The following is a 17,303-nucleotide window of genomic DNA, read 5'->3' as shown; positions in this document are numbered from 1 at the left end:
ATGCTGCAGAAAAGCATGTACATTGCAAGTACATTGAAACAAAAAAGCATTGTTTTTTTTTCGTTTAAAAAAAAAAAAAGTCCCTGACCGTTTCCAAATACACAACGGCTGAAAAAAAGCACAGATATGAGCGTGTCCCATAGGAAACCATGTAAATGAACTGTAGTGCGTTTCTGCAAAAAGCACCATAGATGTGAACCAGGTCTAAGACGTTTAGTAACATAATGGGGTTAAACAAACCTAAAAGCAGCCCTTTATGCTACAACAAAAAGCAGATAATCACTACTGTAAGGGGTTCCTTTTTTTTTTACTGTAGAACAGTGAAAGTAATATTTACAGTAGCGATTATTTGCTATTTTTGTACTATAAAGGGCTCTTTTTTAGTTTTTTAACCCCATTATGTTACTGGCCGATTAATCGATTCTGAAAATTGCAATCGATTTTATTATAGATTTTTTTTATAATAATAAAAAAAAAATATAAATATATATATATATATATATATATATATATATATATATATATATATACACATACATACACACACATAAAAAACTGCCCTGGTTGAGAAATAAATATGTTATTCCTATCACCACAAGAAAAAAAAAAATAAAAATATATATATATATATATATATATATATATATATATATATATATATATATATATATATATATATATATATATATATATATATATATATATATATATATATACACACACACACACACACACACATATATACACACACAATTTTTTTTTTTTTTTCTTGTGGTGAGAAATAGGAATAACATTTATTTCTCAACCAGGGCAGGTGTGTGTGTGTGTGTGTGTGTGTGTGTTATATATATATATATTACACACACACACACACACACACACACACACACATATACATATATATATATATACACACACACACACACACACATACAAAAAGCTGCCCTGGTTGAGAAATAAATGTTATTCCTATTTCTATCACCACAAGAAAAAAAAAATTGTATATATAATTTTTTTTTATTATTAATAATAATAATAATAATAATAATAATCAGTGACAACAAATCAGAATTCAGATGACAGTAGCCCGCAGTGACAACACTCTCCCTGGTTGCTATGGGGACTGCAGTCACTCGCTCCTTCCGCCTCGATGGTCTAGTATAGATACGTTCAATGATAGCAACCCGTGTTTTATATACTGCCCCCCAGCGCCCGCCACGGGTACTGCAGTCCAGAGAGTGACCCCCGTGGCCTGCATTCACTGTATAAATCCCCAGCAGCAGTCCGCCTTACCTGAGAGCCCGCACAGTGTGGCCGCCCAGCCCGGAGCGCCTCCGCAGCAAGGCCCCGCCAGCCCTCGCACAGCACAGCCCGAACATTTCTCAGACCTACCCCACCCCCCCCGGCCCTATCCACCAGAGTCACACAACTCCCTAGGTCTGCCAGGGCAGCCACCAGCCAATCACATCAGGCCTCTACTCCACAGCCAATCGCACGCAGCCCTGCAAAAACACAACCCACATGGTCAACCAGAGGAAGTACACACAGAGTTAGACTGGGCGACCAATTAGAAGAAAGGGGCGGAGAGTCTCCAACCAATTGTATGGCAGCGGGGGGGTAACCATCTCAGCCAATGGACGTTTTGTAAGGAAGGTTGAAGGTAGAAGGGCGGGGCGTTGTAATAGACAGTGGCTGTTAGAGGTGAGCGTGTTATTATGGGAGCTGCGTGTGAACTTGATAATCATTTTGGTGTTTGTTGTATAGAATTATTGTTTTTTATATATACAATATGATATCCGTGTATTTGTGTCACGTTCCCCTGTCTGTCCTCCTCCATTACTGTCACCGTGTATAACAATGTAGATATTGCTGTGCGCAGTGCATACATCTCTGCTGTGCACAGCACCTCCAGATCTCAGTGTATGCCAGCAGGGGTGGGCAACCCGGGGCCCTCCAGCTGTTGTAGAACTACAAGTCCCAGCATGCCTCTGGCACACCTCCAAACTTTTTGAGATGGGAATCAGGGACACCTACCAACAAAAGTATGCAGGCATAGGACACACCCCTTGCCACGCCCCCCTAAAAGGAGAATTGTACAAAAAAAATAAAAAAACATGATTGGTTAACCACTTCAATACCAGACACTTATACCCCCCTTCCTGCCCAGGCCAATTTTCAGCGCTGTTGCAGTTTGAATGACAATTGTGCTGACATACACCGCTGTACCCAAACTCATTTCTTATCCTTTTTGTTCCCATAAATAGAGCTTTCTTTTGGTGGCATTTGATCACCTCTGTGACTTTTACTTTTTGCGCAACAATTAAAAAAATAGACCAACATTTTTGAAAAAAAAAAAAAAAAGTTTTTTCTTTGTTTTTGTTAAAAAAAAATTGTAAATAAAAACGTTTTCTTCTTCAATGACAGGCACTGATATGGCTGCACTGACGGGCACAGGGCACTCAGGCGGCACTGATGGGCACTCATAGGCGGCACTGATGGGTACTTATAGGCAGCACTGATGGGTGGCACTGATGGGGGCACTCATGGGCGGCACTGATGGGGGCACTCATGGGCGGCACTGATGGGCGGCACTGATGGGGGCACTCATAGGCGGCACTGATGGGCACTTATAGGTGGCACTGATGGGCACTCATAGGCGGCACTGGGCACTCATAGGCAGCACTGATGAGCACTCATAGGCGGCACTGATGGGCACTCATAGGCGGCACTGATGGGTGGCACTGATGGGCACTCATAGGCGGCACTGATGGGTGGCACTGATGGGTACTTATGGGTGGCACTGATGACACTGATGGGTGGTATTGCTGGGCATCACTGTTTTTATTTGTGTCATAGAGGTTGCCCATTTGTGGGCACTGGCATATGTTGGGCATTAATTTGCACATGTGTCTGGCCATGGGGCATGTACCTGGCCATCCACATGTTGGGTGCTTCCTGGTGGCTTCCCAGGTGGTCCAGTGTGGGCATCCAAGGGGGGCTGCTTTGATAAACAATCAGCACAGACTGATTACTACTTTTAGCCTGCTGGACATCATATGACGCCCCGTCAGGATAACTGAAACACCGCCCGGCCGTCATTCTGCTTTAGGCCGGGCGGGAAGTGGTTAAACCCACAAGTCATTTTTTTTTTTTTTTTTTTTTACAACTTCTATTCCTTTATATTGACGTTTGGAATTTACAAATGCAGCAATTTAGAAATCAGATGAAAGGTTTAGCACTGGGAAACCCTTTTTGATAGATAAAAAGTGCATTTTATATACAACTATATATATCAGACCAAAATGAGGGACAAATGAGGAGGAATAAGGGACAGAGGGACATTGCTCCAAATCAGGGACAGTCCCTTGAAATCAGGGACAGTTGGGAGCTATGCTCTGGAAGTAATTGTAACTGCCAGCCTTGCAATGCCTCATGGGAAATGTAGTTCCACAACAGCTGGAGGGCTACTGGTTGCCTACCCCTGGTGTATGCAGTAGCAATAGTGTGCTACAGGGTCTGGTGATGCTGGCTGCTGGGGTATCTATTGTCACTGGAGGGGGATTTGTTTTTACATAGGGGTCTATTGTTGCTGGGAGCAGTGTTAATGTCGTAGACTAAAATATTTTCGTCGACTACATTTTAATACTATTTTAGTCGAGAAAAATACGACTAAAACAATTCAGAGGACTGAAATACGACTAAAACTAAAATGGCATGTTAGTCAAAAGACTGTAACTAAAATGAATACTGCTCTACCACATAAGAATACATAGGGGAATCTACTAAGCTGCTGAAAGGGGGAAAAAAAAGAAAAAAGGCTTTTCTTCTTCCTTCTTCTCTCTTTTTTTTTTTTTTTTTTTCTTAAAGCGGAGTTCTACCCAAAAGTGGAACTTCCGCTTTAAGGACTCCTGACATGCCACATGTCATTTTTTTGGGGGGGGAGCGGGTACCTAGTTTTGGCAGGTGACCCCCCTCCCTCCCTGCAATCTTCTGGGACACATCACAGGCCCCAGAAGATTGCCCGGCCATGTAGGATGCGCAGTGCGACTCGCGCATGCACAATGCGCATCCAACTGTGAATCTGCAAGCTCTCACAGCCGGGTGCCCACATTAGTGATTCCTGCGGCGGAGGAGAGAACCGAGGCTTCGCACGACCGCATCACTGGATCCTGGGACAGGTCAGCGTGTGTTTATTAACTGCTTGCCAACCAGCCACCATCATGCGGCGGCATGTTGGCACGGCTGTGCGAATTGCCATAGCTGTACGTTGGTCGCTTTAAGCGCAATACGGGGAATGCGTGATGCCAGAGCCGATGCGCACGGGCACGATGACCACTGGCCACCTGCAGCACTCCACAGAGATCCAGGATTTGTCAATGTAAACAAACAGATTTCCCGTTCTGACAGGGGAGTAGAGAGATCGTCTGTTCTTAGTGATCAGGAACAGCGATCTCTCTGTACTCCCAGTCAGTCCCCTCCCCCAACATTTAGAAACACCTCACTAGGGAACACAGTTAACCCCTTGATCGCCCCCTAGTGTTAACCCCTTTCCTGCCAGTGACATTTATACAGTAATCAGTGACTATTTTTTAGCTCTGATCGCTGTGTAATGTCAGTGGTCCCAAAAAAGTGTCTGATCTGTCCGCCACAGTGTCGCAGTCCCGCAAAAATATCGCTGATCACCACCATTACTAGTAAAAAAGTATAAAAATGACATGAATCTATCCCCCTATTTTGTAGACGCTATAACTCTTGCGCAAACTAATCAATATACGCTTATTGTTGTTGTTATTATTATTAAACCATCATTAACAGATTGAATTTGCACCCCCCCCCCCCCCCACCATGAATAAATTGAATGTATACCTCATGTCCTGCCATTATTGATTCCCCCTTCGTCTCTGCAGCACAATCTTCAAAGTCTATGCCCATGGTAAAGCTGCATAAAATAGCTGTTGTGCTAAGTCTCCCTGGGGCCAACCTGCTGTGCTCTCCTTGCAGGGACAATGAGGCGTTGCGTATGCTTGCAAAGAGGTAGATATAAAGAAATACATTCACAGTATGGTTGAGGAGCGAGGGGGCAGACAGAGCGGGTATGTATGTATGCATGCATGCATAGTGCACGGAGGCAGAGCGAGAGATACATACTCAGTATGGCTGGGGAGCAAAAGAGAGCAGGGACGCTGGAGGCAGATAGAGTAGGCATACATGCTTATCATGGTCAGGGTGCAAAGGAGGCAGAGCGGGCATGAACAGTATGGTTTGGGTGCAAGAATGCAGACGGTAGAGTGAGTAAGCATGTTGAGTATAGACTGGGTACGTGCCCGCAGGAGACCAATATAGGGGGCATGCATGCACCGTGTTGCCTGGATGCTACAATGCAGGAGTCAGGAAGAGCGGACATGCATGCACAGTATTGTCTGTGTGCAAGAAGGCAGATCGAGTGGGCACACATGCACACTATGGTCAGGGTGCAAAGAAGGCAGATGGAGTGGACATGCATGCACAGTACGCTTTAGTTGCAAGAATGCAGAAGGTAGATAGAGTGGGTAACCATGTTCAGTACGGTCTAGGCACATGGCCGTAAGAGACAGAGCAGGCATGCATGCATGAACAGTATTGCTTTGGGTGCCAGAAGGTAGAGCGAGTGAGCACGTTCAGCATAGTCTGGGTGCATGCCCGCAGGAGACCGATAGAACGGGCATGCATGCACAGTGTTGTCTGGGTGCAACAATGCAGGAGTCAGGAAGAGCGGACATGCATTGCACAGTATCGCCTGTGTGCAAGGAGACAGATAGAATGGGCAGACATGCACACTATGGTCAGTGTACAAAGAAGGCAGATGGAGTGGACATGCATGCACAGTACGCTTTAGGTGAAAGAATGCAGAAGGTAGATAGCGGGTAGAGCAGGTAAGCATGTTCAGTATGGTCTCAGTACATGGCTGCAGGAGACAGAGCAGGCATGCATGCACAGTATGGTCTGGGTGCAACAATGCAGGAGGCGGGTGTGAGGGTGCAAGAGGCAGATGGAGCAGATGCACATTGTGGTCTCAGTCCGAGGAGGCAGAGTAGGCATAAATGCACGGTATGGTCAGGGTGCAAGTAGGGAGGAGACAGATTGGGCATGCATATACAGGATGCTCTGGGTGCAACGATGCAGAAGGCAGGTTCACTTAAAAAGTAATGTGTCCCTGATTGGTTAGAATGCAGTGATCTGTCTTTACTGCCCTTTCACACCGCAGAGCCTATAGCGTCGGCAGTAAAACGCCGCTATTTTTAGCAGCATTTTATGGTCGGATTTGCAGTGCATTTCGGCCACTAGCGGGGTGCTTTAACCCCCCCCCCCCCCCGCTAGCAGCCGAGAAAGGGTTAAAACCGCCCAAATAGCGGCGTTTTGCCGGCGGTAATGCAGCACTGCCCCATTGATTTCAATAGGGAGCAGTGGTGGAGGAGCGGTAAACACACCGCCCCAAAGAAGCTGCTGGCAGGACTTTTCCTGACGTCCTGCCAGCGCACCGCTCCGGTGTGAAAGCCCTCGGGGCTTTCACACTGGAATGAATGGCGCAGCAGTTTGAGGGCGGATTGCAGGCGCTATTTCTAACGCTATAGTGCCTGCAAAACGCCCTGGTGTGAAAGGGGTCTCAATTGTACTCCTGTATTGATACCTATGTTTACAGTGGAGACTAAGGCCGCGTACACACGGGCGGACTGTCTGCCCAACTTAGTCCGCTGAACAGTGTTTCAGCGGACAATCCGCTCGTGTGTGGGCTTCAGCGGACTTTTTCAGCGGACAGTCTGACGAACAAAGTCTTACGGAATTTCCGTAAGACAGTCCGTTCAAACTTGGTTTTGTCCGTCCAAACTTGGTTTCAGCGGACAGTCCGCTCGTGTGTAGGCAAGTTGGACGGACTAAGTATAGCGCATGCTCAGAAAGGATTTACACGGCCGAAGGTTGCATTGCAGTGTATAGGACGTCGTTTTTCTAGTCCCGTCGTACGTGCTGTAGACATCATCGCGCACGCTTTCAGCAGACTGTCTGCTCATCGTGTGTGGTCAAGTCCGTTCATGCAAATTTTGAACGGATTGTCTGACGAACTTAGTTGGGCAGACAGTCCGCCCGTGTGTACGCGGCCTAATGGGGAATTAACTAAGCCTTCTCGGTTCATTGCAGTGGTGCAGAAAACTGTCAGGAGCCATGTAGTCACATTAACAGAGAGATCTGCTTGTGAAAAAGTAACTAGTGCGGATCTACCCCCAATTCACAGAGGGACTACAACAGACTACGTCTTCGATGTGGAAAAAGAGCCTGCAGGGTTAACACCATAGCTCCCAACTGTCCCTGAATTCGAGGGACTGTCCCTGATTTGGAGAAATGTCCCTCTGTCCCTCTTTCCTCCTCATTTGTCCCTCATTTTGGTCTGATCTATATATATAAAATGCACTTTTTATCTTTCAAAAAGTGTTTCCAAGTGCTAAACCTTTCATCCGATTTCTAAATGGCTGCATTTGTAAATTTTAAAAGCCAATATAAAGCAATAGTAGTGGTAAAAAAAATCCCTTGTGGATTTAATTAACGTTTTTTAGTTTTTTTTTGGTTAATTCTGCTTTTTAAGAGGGTGCGGGAGGGGCGTGTCCTATGGCCCTCATACATTTGCTAGTAGGTGTCCCTCATTCCCATCTCAAAATGTTGGGGGTATGATACACCACTCCTCCATCCTGGTCTGAGCTGAGAAGGGCCCGAGAAATCGGAGCATGCTGTTTCAGCTCTCTGTTCCGACATGGCAGAAGAAAGAACTGATCGCTCCGAAGGGGCTTTCGCCCCTTTTGTTAGGAGTAGCGTCTGTGCCATTTTATTATTTTTTTTTTTTTAATGCTCAGATGACTGGCGCAAGCTTGCACCACTCTTTGTTGCTTCCCGCTTAAAGGGGTTGTAAAGGTAAATTTTTTTTCACCTTAATGCATTAAAGCGGGAGTCCGCCGTTTTTTTTTTTTAAAGCCAGCCGCTACAAATACTGCAGCTGCTGACTTTTAAAATAATGACACTTACCCGCCCAGCACGCCCACGATGTCGGCACCCGAACCGATCTCTCGATCGTCTCTCGGGTGCTGCCGCCGCCATCTTGGGTATGGGAATCAGGAAGTGGAGCCTTTCAGCTTCATTTCCCGGTTCCCTACTGCGCATGCGCGAGTCGTGCTGCGCAATAAGGATGGTCCCCGCTGTCTCTGGGATCCGTGTGTTTCCCAGCAGGCAGCGGGGGACCTTCGGAAAGGGGCGTAGATTCTGCGGAAAGGGGCATACCTTCTGCAGAATCTACACCGGAAGTGGGTACAGATACCTGTACTGTACAGGTACCTGCACCCCCCTCCCCCCTGAAAGGTGCCAATTGTGGCGCCGGAGGGGGGGAGGGTTCCAATGAGCGGAAGGTCCACTTTAGGGTGGACCTCCGCTTTAAGGTGAAAAAACATCTGACAGTGCCTGCGCTCCCAGCCCCCCCGTTTTACTTACCTCACCCCTCGAAAGTCCCGCGCAAGGCCCCCGACGTCCTTTCCACTGTTCAGCCTGGCCGCTGATTGGCTGGAGTGGATGGATGGAAAGCAGCGCAGCCATTGGCTCACGCTGCTGTCAATCACATCCACTGACGCGGAGTGTTGGGGGGCGGGGCCGTGTGATACAGCGAGCGGCTATAGCCGCCGACTGTATCACGGGAGCGTGCCCGCAGGTGCTTCTCACCATGCGAGGGAGCTCGCATGAACGTGAAAAGCGCCTGCGGGAAGAAGCAGAGACAGACGCCGAGGGTCCCCAGAAGAGCAGGTTTGGGGCCACTCTGTGCAAAACGAGCTGCACAGTGGAGGTAAGTATAACATGTCTGTTATTTTTAGGCCAATTTAGGCCAATACGTATTCTTCTACATATTTTTGGTAAAAAAAAATCGCAATAAGCGATTATTGATTGGTTTGCGCAAAAGTTATAGCGTTTACAAAAAAATAATAGTTTTATGGCATTTTCATTAATAATTTTTTTTTTTATTATTAGTAATGTCGGCGAACAGCGTTTTTTTTATTATTTTTTTTATTATTTTGACTGCGACATTATGGCAGACACATCGGACATTTTCGACACATTTTTGGGACCATTATCATTTATACAGTAATCACTGCTATATAAGTGCAGTGATTCCTGTGTAAATGACACTGGCAGTGAAGGGGTTAAGTGTTCCTAGGGGGAGGTTGGGCTTTCATTTAGTGAACACTGATCTCTGCTCCAATCACATGGAGCAGAGATCAGCGTCACTAGTTGCTAGGCAGAATGGGGAAATTCTGTTTACATGGCATTGCCTCCATTCAGCCGCCCCGTGAGACGATTGCGACCGGACTCACGGGGGTCTCGACCGGCGCGCGAGCTCGTGCCTAGTGTCTTTAAGACGCTATAATGCCGCGTACACACAACCGGACTAGGTCCGACAGATTTTCGTCGGAGTTCTGACAGAGTTCTGAAGGACTTTCCGAATGAACGGACTTGGCCACACACAATCACACCAAAGTCCGACGGATTTGAATGTAATGACGTACGACCGGACTAGAATAAGGAAGTTCATAGCCAGTAGCCAATAGCTGCCCATCGCATCGGTTTTTGTCCGTCGGACTAGCACACACACGAGCGGATTTCTCGGTAGGAACTGGGTCCGGCGGAGTTCTTTCGGAAAAATTTGAAACATGTTCCATTTCTAAAGTCTGTCAGACTTTTGCAAATCAAAAGTCCGCTGCAGCCCACACACGATCGAATCTGCCGGAATCATCCCGTCAGACTTTTGATGTTGAAAAGTCTGGTCGTGTGTACGCGGCATAACACTAGTTCAGTAAAACTACTTATCCCTATTATCAGCATCTCTCACAGTGAAGCCCAGAGCAGCTCTGGTAACACAGGTGAACAGCTGCAAGGATCCCAGGTCTCGGGATGAAGTTCCATCCCAATGGAACTGGAGACTAAGCCCTTGTACACACGGTCGGAGAATCTGTCAGAATGTGTCCTATCGGACCGTGTCGTCAGATAATCCGACTGTGTGCGGTATGCATCGGACTGATTCCATCCGAATCTCCGTCCAACCCAATTTTCCAACATGTTGGAAATATTTCCCGACAAACTGGGCCGGACGGACCTAATCCGATCATGTGTAGAGCATTTTGATCGGACCAAGTGCCACGCATGCTCAGATCAAATTCCTACATCAAAGCTATTGGCTACTAGCCTGAATGTAGTCCCATCGTAGCGAAATTACGTCATCACGTTCTGAAAGATCGGATTTTTCACCAACTTGGCCCGACCGTGTGTATGCAACAGTTTCGGACACAATCCATCGGACTAAATCCGACGGGCAAAATCCGACGGATTTGGTTGCCAAAATCTCCGACCGTGTGTACGTGGGCTAAGAAAGGACTCCCAACAATAGCTGGGTCTTCTGGAGAAGCTGAGTGATATTCGGCTCTGGCCTGCATTCCAGTTCTGACAGTGGAGGGCCTCTTGCCTGGCTGCAGATCACTGGCCCAGCTACCTCTACCTCATCTGGTATGGCTTCTCTGAACTTCTGAGGCAGGGAAGCAGAGATTTTATCTTCCGCGGGTGTGTCAAGGAAACCAGGGAGCTGTAGGAGTTGGAGGGGCCTACTCCTGCATCAGAACACAATAAATAAACAGGAACTCCGCCAAGAGCAATGATCTGTGGTATTGCGTGTTTTAACGTGTTACGGGAATGCTGCAATCTTCACATTTTGTAGCGTATATGACTGCAGAGTTTTGTAGCTCAGTGACTGAGCAATTTACTTTTTGCAGCATTTGAAGGATTTTACAGAACAGGCAGCTTCAGTAACGCTATCTATGCGTATATCCCATGCAGCTACAAACCATTATGGTACATTTTGTGATTTGTTGTTCCTTGGACAAGCATTGTACATAAGGGCGCTAGAAAATCACCATGAAAATCGATTGTTGGCTAATATCTGGGTTTCAAAGGCAATTGGTGCACACAAAGTGGATTTATATCCTTTGTGGTTATTGGGGAATACAATGTTAATGTATGTTCTTGTGTCTGTTCATAAAGAGTTCATCTTTAACCCCTTGCCGACCAGCGCATGACGATATACGTTGGCACAATGGCACGGTTGGGCAAATGGGCGTACAGGTACGTCCCCTTTTAAAATGCGGCGTTGTGGGCGCGCGTGCCTGCCGCATGCTCCGTGCCCGCGGGTCCCGCGATCGTGTCATGGAGCGGAAAAACGGGAAGATGCCTATGTAAACAAGTAATCTCCCCATTCTGCCTAGTGACATGATGGAGATCACCGCTCCCTGTGATCGGGATCAGTATTTGCTGTCATGTGAGTAGTAGCCCCCCCCCCCCAGTTAAAATCTCTCCCTAGGATACACTTAAACTCCTTATCGCCCACTAGTGTTTAACCCCTTCCCTGTCTGTGTCATTTACACAGTAATCAGTGCATTTTTATAGCACTGATCGCTATATAAATGACAGTGGTCCCAAACTAGTGTCAAAAATGTGTCCTCCATAATGTTGCAGTCACGATATAAATCACAGACCACCACCATTACTAATAAAAAAAAAAATGTATAATAAAAATGCCATAAAACTATCCCCAAAGGTGATCAAATACCGCCAAAAGAAAGCTCTATTTGTGGCGAAAAAAAGGCTGTCAATTTTGTTGCAACATCGCACAACTGCGCAATTGTCAGTTAAATCGATGCAGTGCCGAATCGCAAAACTCGGCTCTATGGTCCTTGGAGGACCGGAGCGAGCTCCAACATCACTTCCGGGTTGTTGGGCTTAAAGAAATAATTTTTTTTTAAAGTCAAAGTGTCACAATGTTTTTTTTTTTCCTTTCTTTTTGCTTTTAAAGGTAAATGAGAGATCTGGGTCTTTTTGACCCCCAGATCTCTCAATAAAGAGGACCTGCTTATTTCTATTATAAGGGATGTTTACATTCCTTGTAATAGGAATAAAAGTGATAAAAAAGTGTAAAAGTAAAATAAATAAGGAAAAAAAAAAGTGAAAGTGCCCCATCCCTCTGCGCTTGCGCTGAAAATCGAATTTCATACATAAATCATGGCCGCATATGTAAATGGTGTTCAAACCACACATAAGGTATTGCCATGATCTTTAGAGCGAGCACAATAATTCTAGTGCAAGACCTCTTCTGTAACGCTAAACTGGTAACCTTTTAAAGCCTATGCCTATAGAAAATTTTAAGTACCGTAGTTTGTTGCCTTTCAATAAGCATGCACAGTTTTAAAGCATGGCATGTTAGGTATCTATTTACGTGGCATAACATTGTACAAAAATAACTTTAGTGTGTGTTTTTTTTTTTATTATTATTCATTAAAGCTTATTTTTCCCCAAAAATTACGTTTGAAATACCACTGCGCAAATCCAGTGTGACGTGAAATATTTCAACGATCGTCATTTTATTCTCTAGGGTCTCTGCTTAAAAAAAATATACATAATGTTTGGGGATTCAAAGTAATTTTCTATCAAAAAATAATGATTTCAACTTTAAAACAAAAAGTTAATGGGCACAAATCTGTAATCAATTGGCACATTTTTCAAAAAAAGGACAAGTTTGAAAATTTTCTGCCGAACGAACAATAAATTGAAAGGTTAACCACTTCAATGCAGGGCACTCCCCCTCCCCCCCTTACTGCCCAGGCCAATTTTCAGGTTTTAGCACTTGAATGACAATTGTGCGGTCATACAACTGAAAAGCGTTACTCATGGGCACTGATTGGTGATTGGAATGGATTGGAATTGGCATTGTGGCGGGCATCTCTGATGGGGGGCTGCGCTGATAATCAATGTGCTGATTATCAGTGCACAGCCCCCCCTCTGACAGGAGAGCCGCCGAACGGCTCTCCCTGTCGCCATGAACCGAGGAAAGCCAATTACCGGCACTTCCTGGTTCACGCTGTGATTGGTCACAGCTGATCATGTGGTAAAGAGCCTCAGTCAGACACACCACACCACCGGAAGCGCGCCGGCTTGTTATCCTGCTGCACGTCAAATGACGCCCAGTCAGGATAACGGGACCACTTCCCAGCCATCATTCTCTTATAGGACGGGCGGGAAGTGGTTAATGTGTTTTCCGTCCAAACTGTTTGCACTAGGTGTATGTGAAAAAACGAACCAAAAATTTATTAATTTATGTCCACTGAACGATTTATCGGTCATTACTTGATGGCATTATGGTTTGCTCTCATGGGCGAATGTTTTTTTTTTTTTTTTCCAAAAATGGGTTTGAATGAATTTTCGTGTAGTGTATGGCCAGCATTAGACTGCGATGCCATTAACATTCATGTGCTTGTAAAGGTAGGTGTCCCAATACTTTTGGTAATAATATAGTGCATCTTTGGCTAGCCATATGTGCAGCTATTGTAATGGCCACTAGGTGTCAGTGTTTGGCTAATTTATATTTCCTTTATATTGAGACACTGTAAGCTGACAGGTGATTCTTTGTTGGGAATTGTTCTGTATTGTTTGGACACAAATCTGCTTATATTTTACCTTCCCTGGTTCCTCCTAACCCCTCCTCATTAACAATTAAATGTTTAAATAAAATCTTTCTCTTTTTTTTATTTATATTTTCATTACATTCTTTATTTTAGAACCTGTGATATCATCATTGCACCTCTGTGTTTCTCTATGCAATGCAGGGAGATCGTGGTGAGAAGGGTCAGCAGGGTGGTGTACATAGCTTCCTGAATACATCACAGTGCCATGCCGCAGTACTTCTCTCACGAGCTCCCAGTCCTGATGCAAGCAGTGGGCTGGCTATTAGGAAGAGTTATGTGAATATCAAAATGTTTTGATGGGTGGATGTCAGTCTTGAGGAATTGGCGTTTTCGAAGCGGGCTGCATTTGTGTGCTACCCGTGTGATGCCGAGCCTCTGTGACTAAAAGAACTGAAAAACAATGTAACACGGTAACACAGTGAGAAATAAAGTCTAGGTCCCCAGTCAGCTTTTTATTGTTGTCTGCGTCCCTATTGGGAATTTTTTTCCTCACTTCATGTATGTTGTCACTGGGAAAGTAAGGAGAAATCCCACTAATTGAGCCCTTGATCAGTAAGGGCTGGTTTACACTTGCTTCAAAATGTGGCATTGGGCACACTTTTTTTTTTTTAAAGCACTCAGAATGCCAATCAGATCTCCTGTCACTAAATAAAATGGTTACCTGTTCACAAGTTGTGTTTGCTTTGCTTCAAAAATTATACCCCATGTCACTTTCTTGGCGCTTAAAAGCGTCTCCAAAGCCTCCATAGAAGTCTGACAATGCTCGCTCTCAGCACCTGCAGCTTTCGAGAGGCTTTTATTTAGTTAGCTTTATTTTGGAGGTATTTTAGATATGAGATATCCCAGGAGGCACTGGAAAACCAACAAGCGATCCGTCATCAGCAGTCATTTCCAGCTCATGTGTATATATTCTGGAAGTGTCTGGTGCAGACGTCACATCTGCTGTGCAGCGTGGAGCAGCAGGAAGGTGAGCGGGGACTGGAGTGGAGCAACTAGCAGGCGGCACATGTAGTGTGCAACATGGGGACCCTATAGTGGGAAGGTGAATGGGACTGGAGAGTGAAGACTGGGTGGCAGAGAATCCACAGAGCTGGGAAACTGGAGCAGTATGTGATCAACATAACGGGAGGTGAGCGGAGACCAGAGATTGAGGAAGATCAGAAAAACTGAGGGTCAGCAGCTGAGCTGGGGCCCGCTACTGACCCGGGGTGGTCGGCAGAGCTGGGGCCCGCTACTGAGCAGGGGGGGTCGGCAGAGCTGGGGCCTGCTACTGACCCGGGGTGATCGGCAGAGCTGGGGCCTGCTACTGACCCGGGGTGATCGGCAGAGCTGGGGCCCGCTACTGACCCGGGGTGATCGGCAGAGCTGGGGCCCGCTACTGACCCGGGGTGATCGGCAGAGCTGGGGCCCGCTACTGACCCGGGGTGATCGGCAGAGCTGGGGCCCGCTACTGACCCGGGGTGATCGGCAGAGCTGGGGCCCGCTACTGACCCGGGGTGATCGGCAGAGCTGGGGCCCGCTACTGACCCGGGGTGGTCGGCAGAGCTGGGGCCCGCTACTGACCCGGGGTGGTCGGCAGAGCTGGGGCCCGCTACTGACCCGGGGTGATCGGCAGAGCTGGGGCCCGCTACTGACCCGGGGTGGTCGGCAGAGCTGGGGCCCGCTACTGACCCGGGGTGGTCGGCAGAGCTGGGGCCCGCTACTGACCCGGGGTGGTCGGCAGAGCTGGGGCCCGCTACTGAGCAGGGGGGGTCGGCAGAGCTGGGGCCCGCTACTGAGCAGGGGGGGTCGGCAGAGCTGGGGCCCGCTACTGACCCGGGGTGATCGGCAGAGCTGGGGCCCGCTACTGACCCGGGGTGATCGGCAGAGCTGGGGCCCGCTACTGACCCGGGGTGATCGGCAGAGCTGGGGCCCGCTACTGACCCGGGGTGATCGGCAGAGCTGGGGCCCGCTACTGACCCGGGGTGGTCGGCAGAGCTGGGGCCCGCTACTGAGCAGGGGGGGTCGGCAGAGCTGGGGCCCGCTACTGAGCAGGGGGGGTCGGCAGAGCGGGGGGTACCCTGCAGTAAAAGGGTACTAATAGGCTGGGGATCTACTGAATGAGGGAACTAATAAACTGGGGTTCTACTGAGCCCCGTTTGCCAAGCTTCCCAGAAGCATTAAAAAGCATGTTGAAGCAGTAGGCACTTTAATATGTGTGTGAAAGTCAAAGCAAGTGTAAATGAGCCCTAAAAAAACCTGACAGGGGTCCTAATCCTTCCTCACGCTATGCAAAGTAATTGATTATTGCACCATTCTCTGTGCCACCTTGCTGCGAATCCACAGCAGCTTGATTACTCACCCCCCGGGGTGCTTCCATGTCTGACTGAACTCCTGGGAAAACGGTTAAATGACGCTGGCCATTTTACAGCTTAAAGGGGGAGCAGCAGTGCTGGACCACAGGACAGAGTTTGCAGGGGACAGTCCTGGAAATAGTGTGAGTATTGCAGTGACAGATGCTTTTTTTTATTATAACTAGTGCAATTTATTTTTTAAAGTGTATGTCAAGCCAAGAACTTTTTTTTCATCAGGCTGAAATCTGACATATCCACCTCTCGTTACTTGTCAGTTTCACACCCCGGCAGGGTCCCGCCAGCTCCTCTGTTACATTTCAGTAACAGAGTGCTCCGTGTGAAACCTGCCAGTGCCAATCAGTGCCACCTGCCACCAATCAGTGCCAACCAGTGCCACCTCCAATCAATAGCACCTGCAACCAACCAGTGCCACCTGCCAGCGCCAACCAGTGCCACTTGCCAGCGCCAACCAGTGCCACCGCCAATCAATACCACCTGCCACCACCAACCAGTGCCACCTGCCACCAACCAGTGCCACCGCCAACCAGTGCCACCTGCCAGCGCCAACCAGTGCCACCGCCAATCAATACCACCTTCCACCACCAACCAGTGCCACCGCCAATCAGTGCCACCTGCCACCGCCAATCAGTGCCAGTGTCAACCAGTGGCACCTGCCAGTGCCACCACCAATCAGTGCCACATGCCAGCGGCAACCAGTGCCACCTGCCACCGCCAATCAGTGCCACCTGCCACCACAAATCAGTGCCACCTGCTAGTGCCAACCAGTGCCACCGCCAATCAATACCACCTGCAACCACCACCCAGTGCCACGTGCCAATCAGTGCCACCTGCCAGTGCCACCTGCCAGTGCCGAGTGCCACCGCCAGTCAGTGCCACCTGCCACTGCCAACCAGTGCCACCTGCCACCGCCAATCAGTGCCACCGCCAATCAGTGCCACCTGCCAACACCAACCAGTGCCACCGCCAATCAGTGCCATCTGCCAGTGACAACTAGTGCCATCGCCAACCAGGGCCACCTGCCATCGCCAACCAGGGCCACCTGCCAGTGCCAATAGTGCCACCTGCCAGTTCCAAACCAGTGTCACCTGCCAGTTCCAAACCAGTGTCACCTGCCAATGCCAACTAGTGTCACCTGTCGGTGCCATCTGGCAGTTCCACGTGCCTTCCAGTGGCAACCAGTGCCACCTGGCAGTGCCAGCCAGTTCCATCTGTTGCCAGCCTTACTCTTTCTGGTCAGCCCATACCCCTCATGTAACAGCTTTTCAATGGAGTTATTGACTGGGTGCTCCATTGTGAGTTAGGGATAGGGGGTGAAAATGAGTGGCCTTACCCCGGGAGCTGAAAAAAAAACTGGCTCCTAACTTTTTTAACTGGCTCC

At 47.8% G+C, this 17,303-nt stretch overlaps 2 protein-coding genes across 2 annotated transcripts in view; one reads left to right on the top strand and one right to left on the bottom strand.

The window, feature by feature from the left end:
- Positions 1–1,459, bottom strand: part of L2HGDH (L-2-hydroxyglutarate dehydrogenase) — a 47,433-nt gene extending 45,974 nt beyond the window's left edge. Inside the window, exon 1 of the mRNA XM_077467599.1 lies at positions 1,294–1,459. Within this exon, the coding sequence (XP_077323725.1) occupies positions 1,294–1,379 (86 nt within the window). The 5' untranslated portion in view covers positions 1,380–1,459. The remainder of the gene's footprint in view (positions 1–1,293) is intronic.
- Positions 1,460–1,621: 162 nt separating this feature from the next.
- The window catches only part of DMAC2L (distal membrane arm assembly component 2 like), a 48,993-nt gene continuing 33,311 nt past the window's right edge, over positions 1,622–17,303 (top strand). Inside the window, exon 1 of the mRNA XM_077467600.1 lies at positions 1,622–1,701. The gene's annotated coding sequence lies outside the window, so the exon portion shown is untranslated. The remainder of the gene's footprint in view (positions 1,702–17,303) is intronic.

Source organism: Lithobates pipiens, unplaced genomic scaffold, assembly GCF_037356315.1.
Source record: "Lithobates pipiens isolate NorthernLeopardFrog02 unplaced genomic scaffold, aLitPip1_a1.2 Scaffold_57, whole genome shotgun sequence".
In the NCBI taxonomy this organism is placed as follows: Eukaryota; Metazoa; Chordata; class Amphibia; order Anura; family Ranidae; genus Lithobates; species Lithobates pipiens.
Note: the sequence above shows the minus strand (reverse complement) of the source record. Positions and strands in the feature narration are given on the sequence as shown.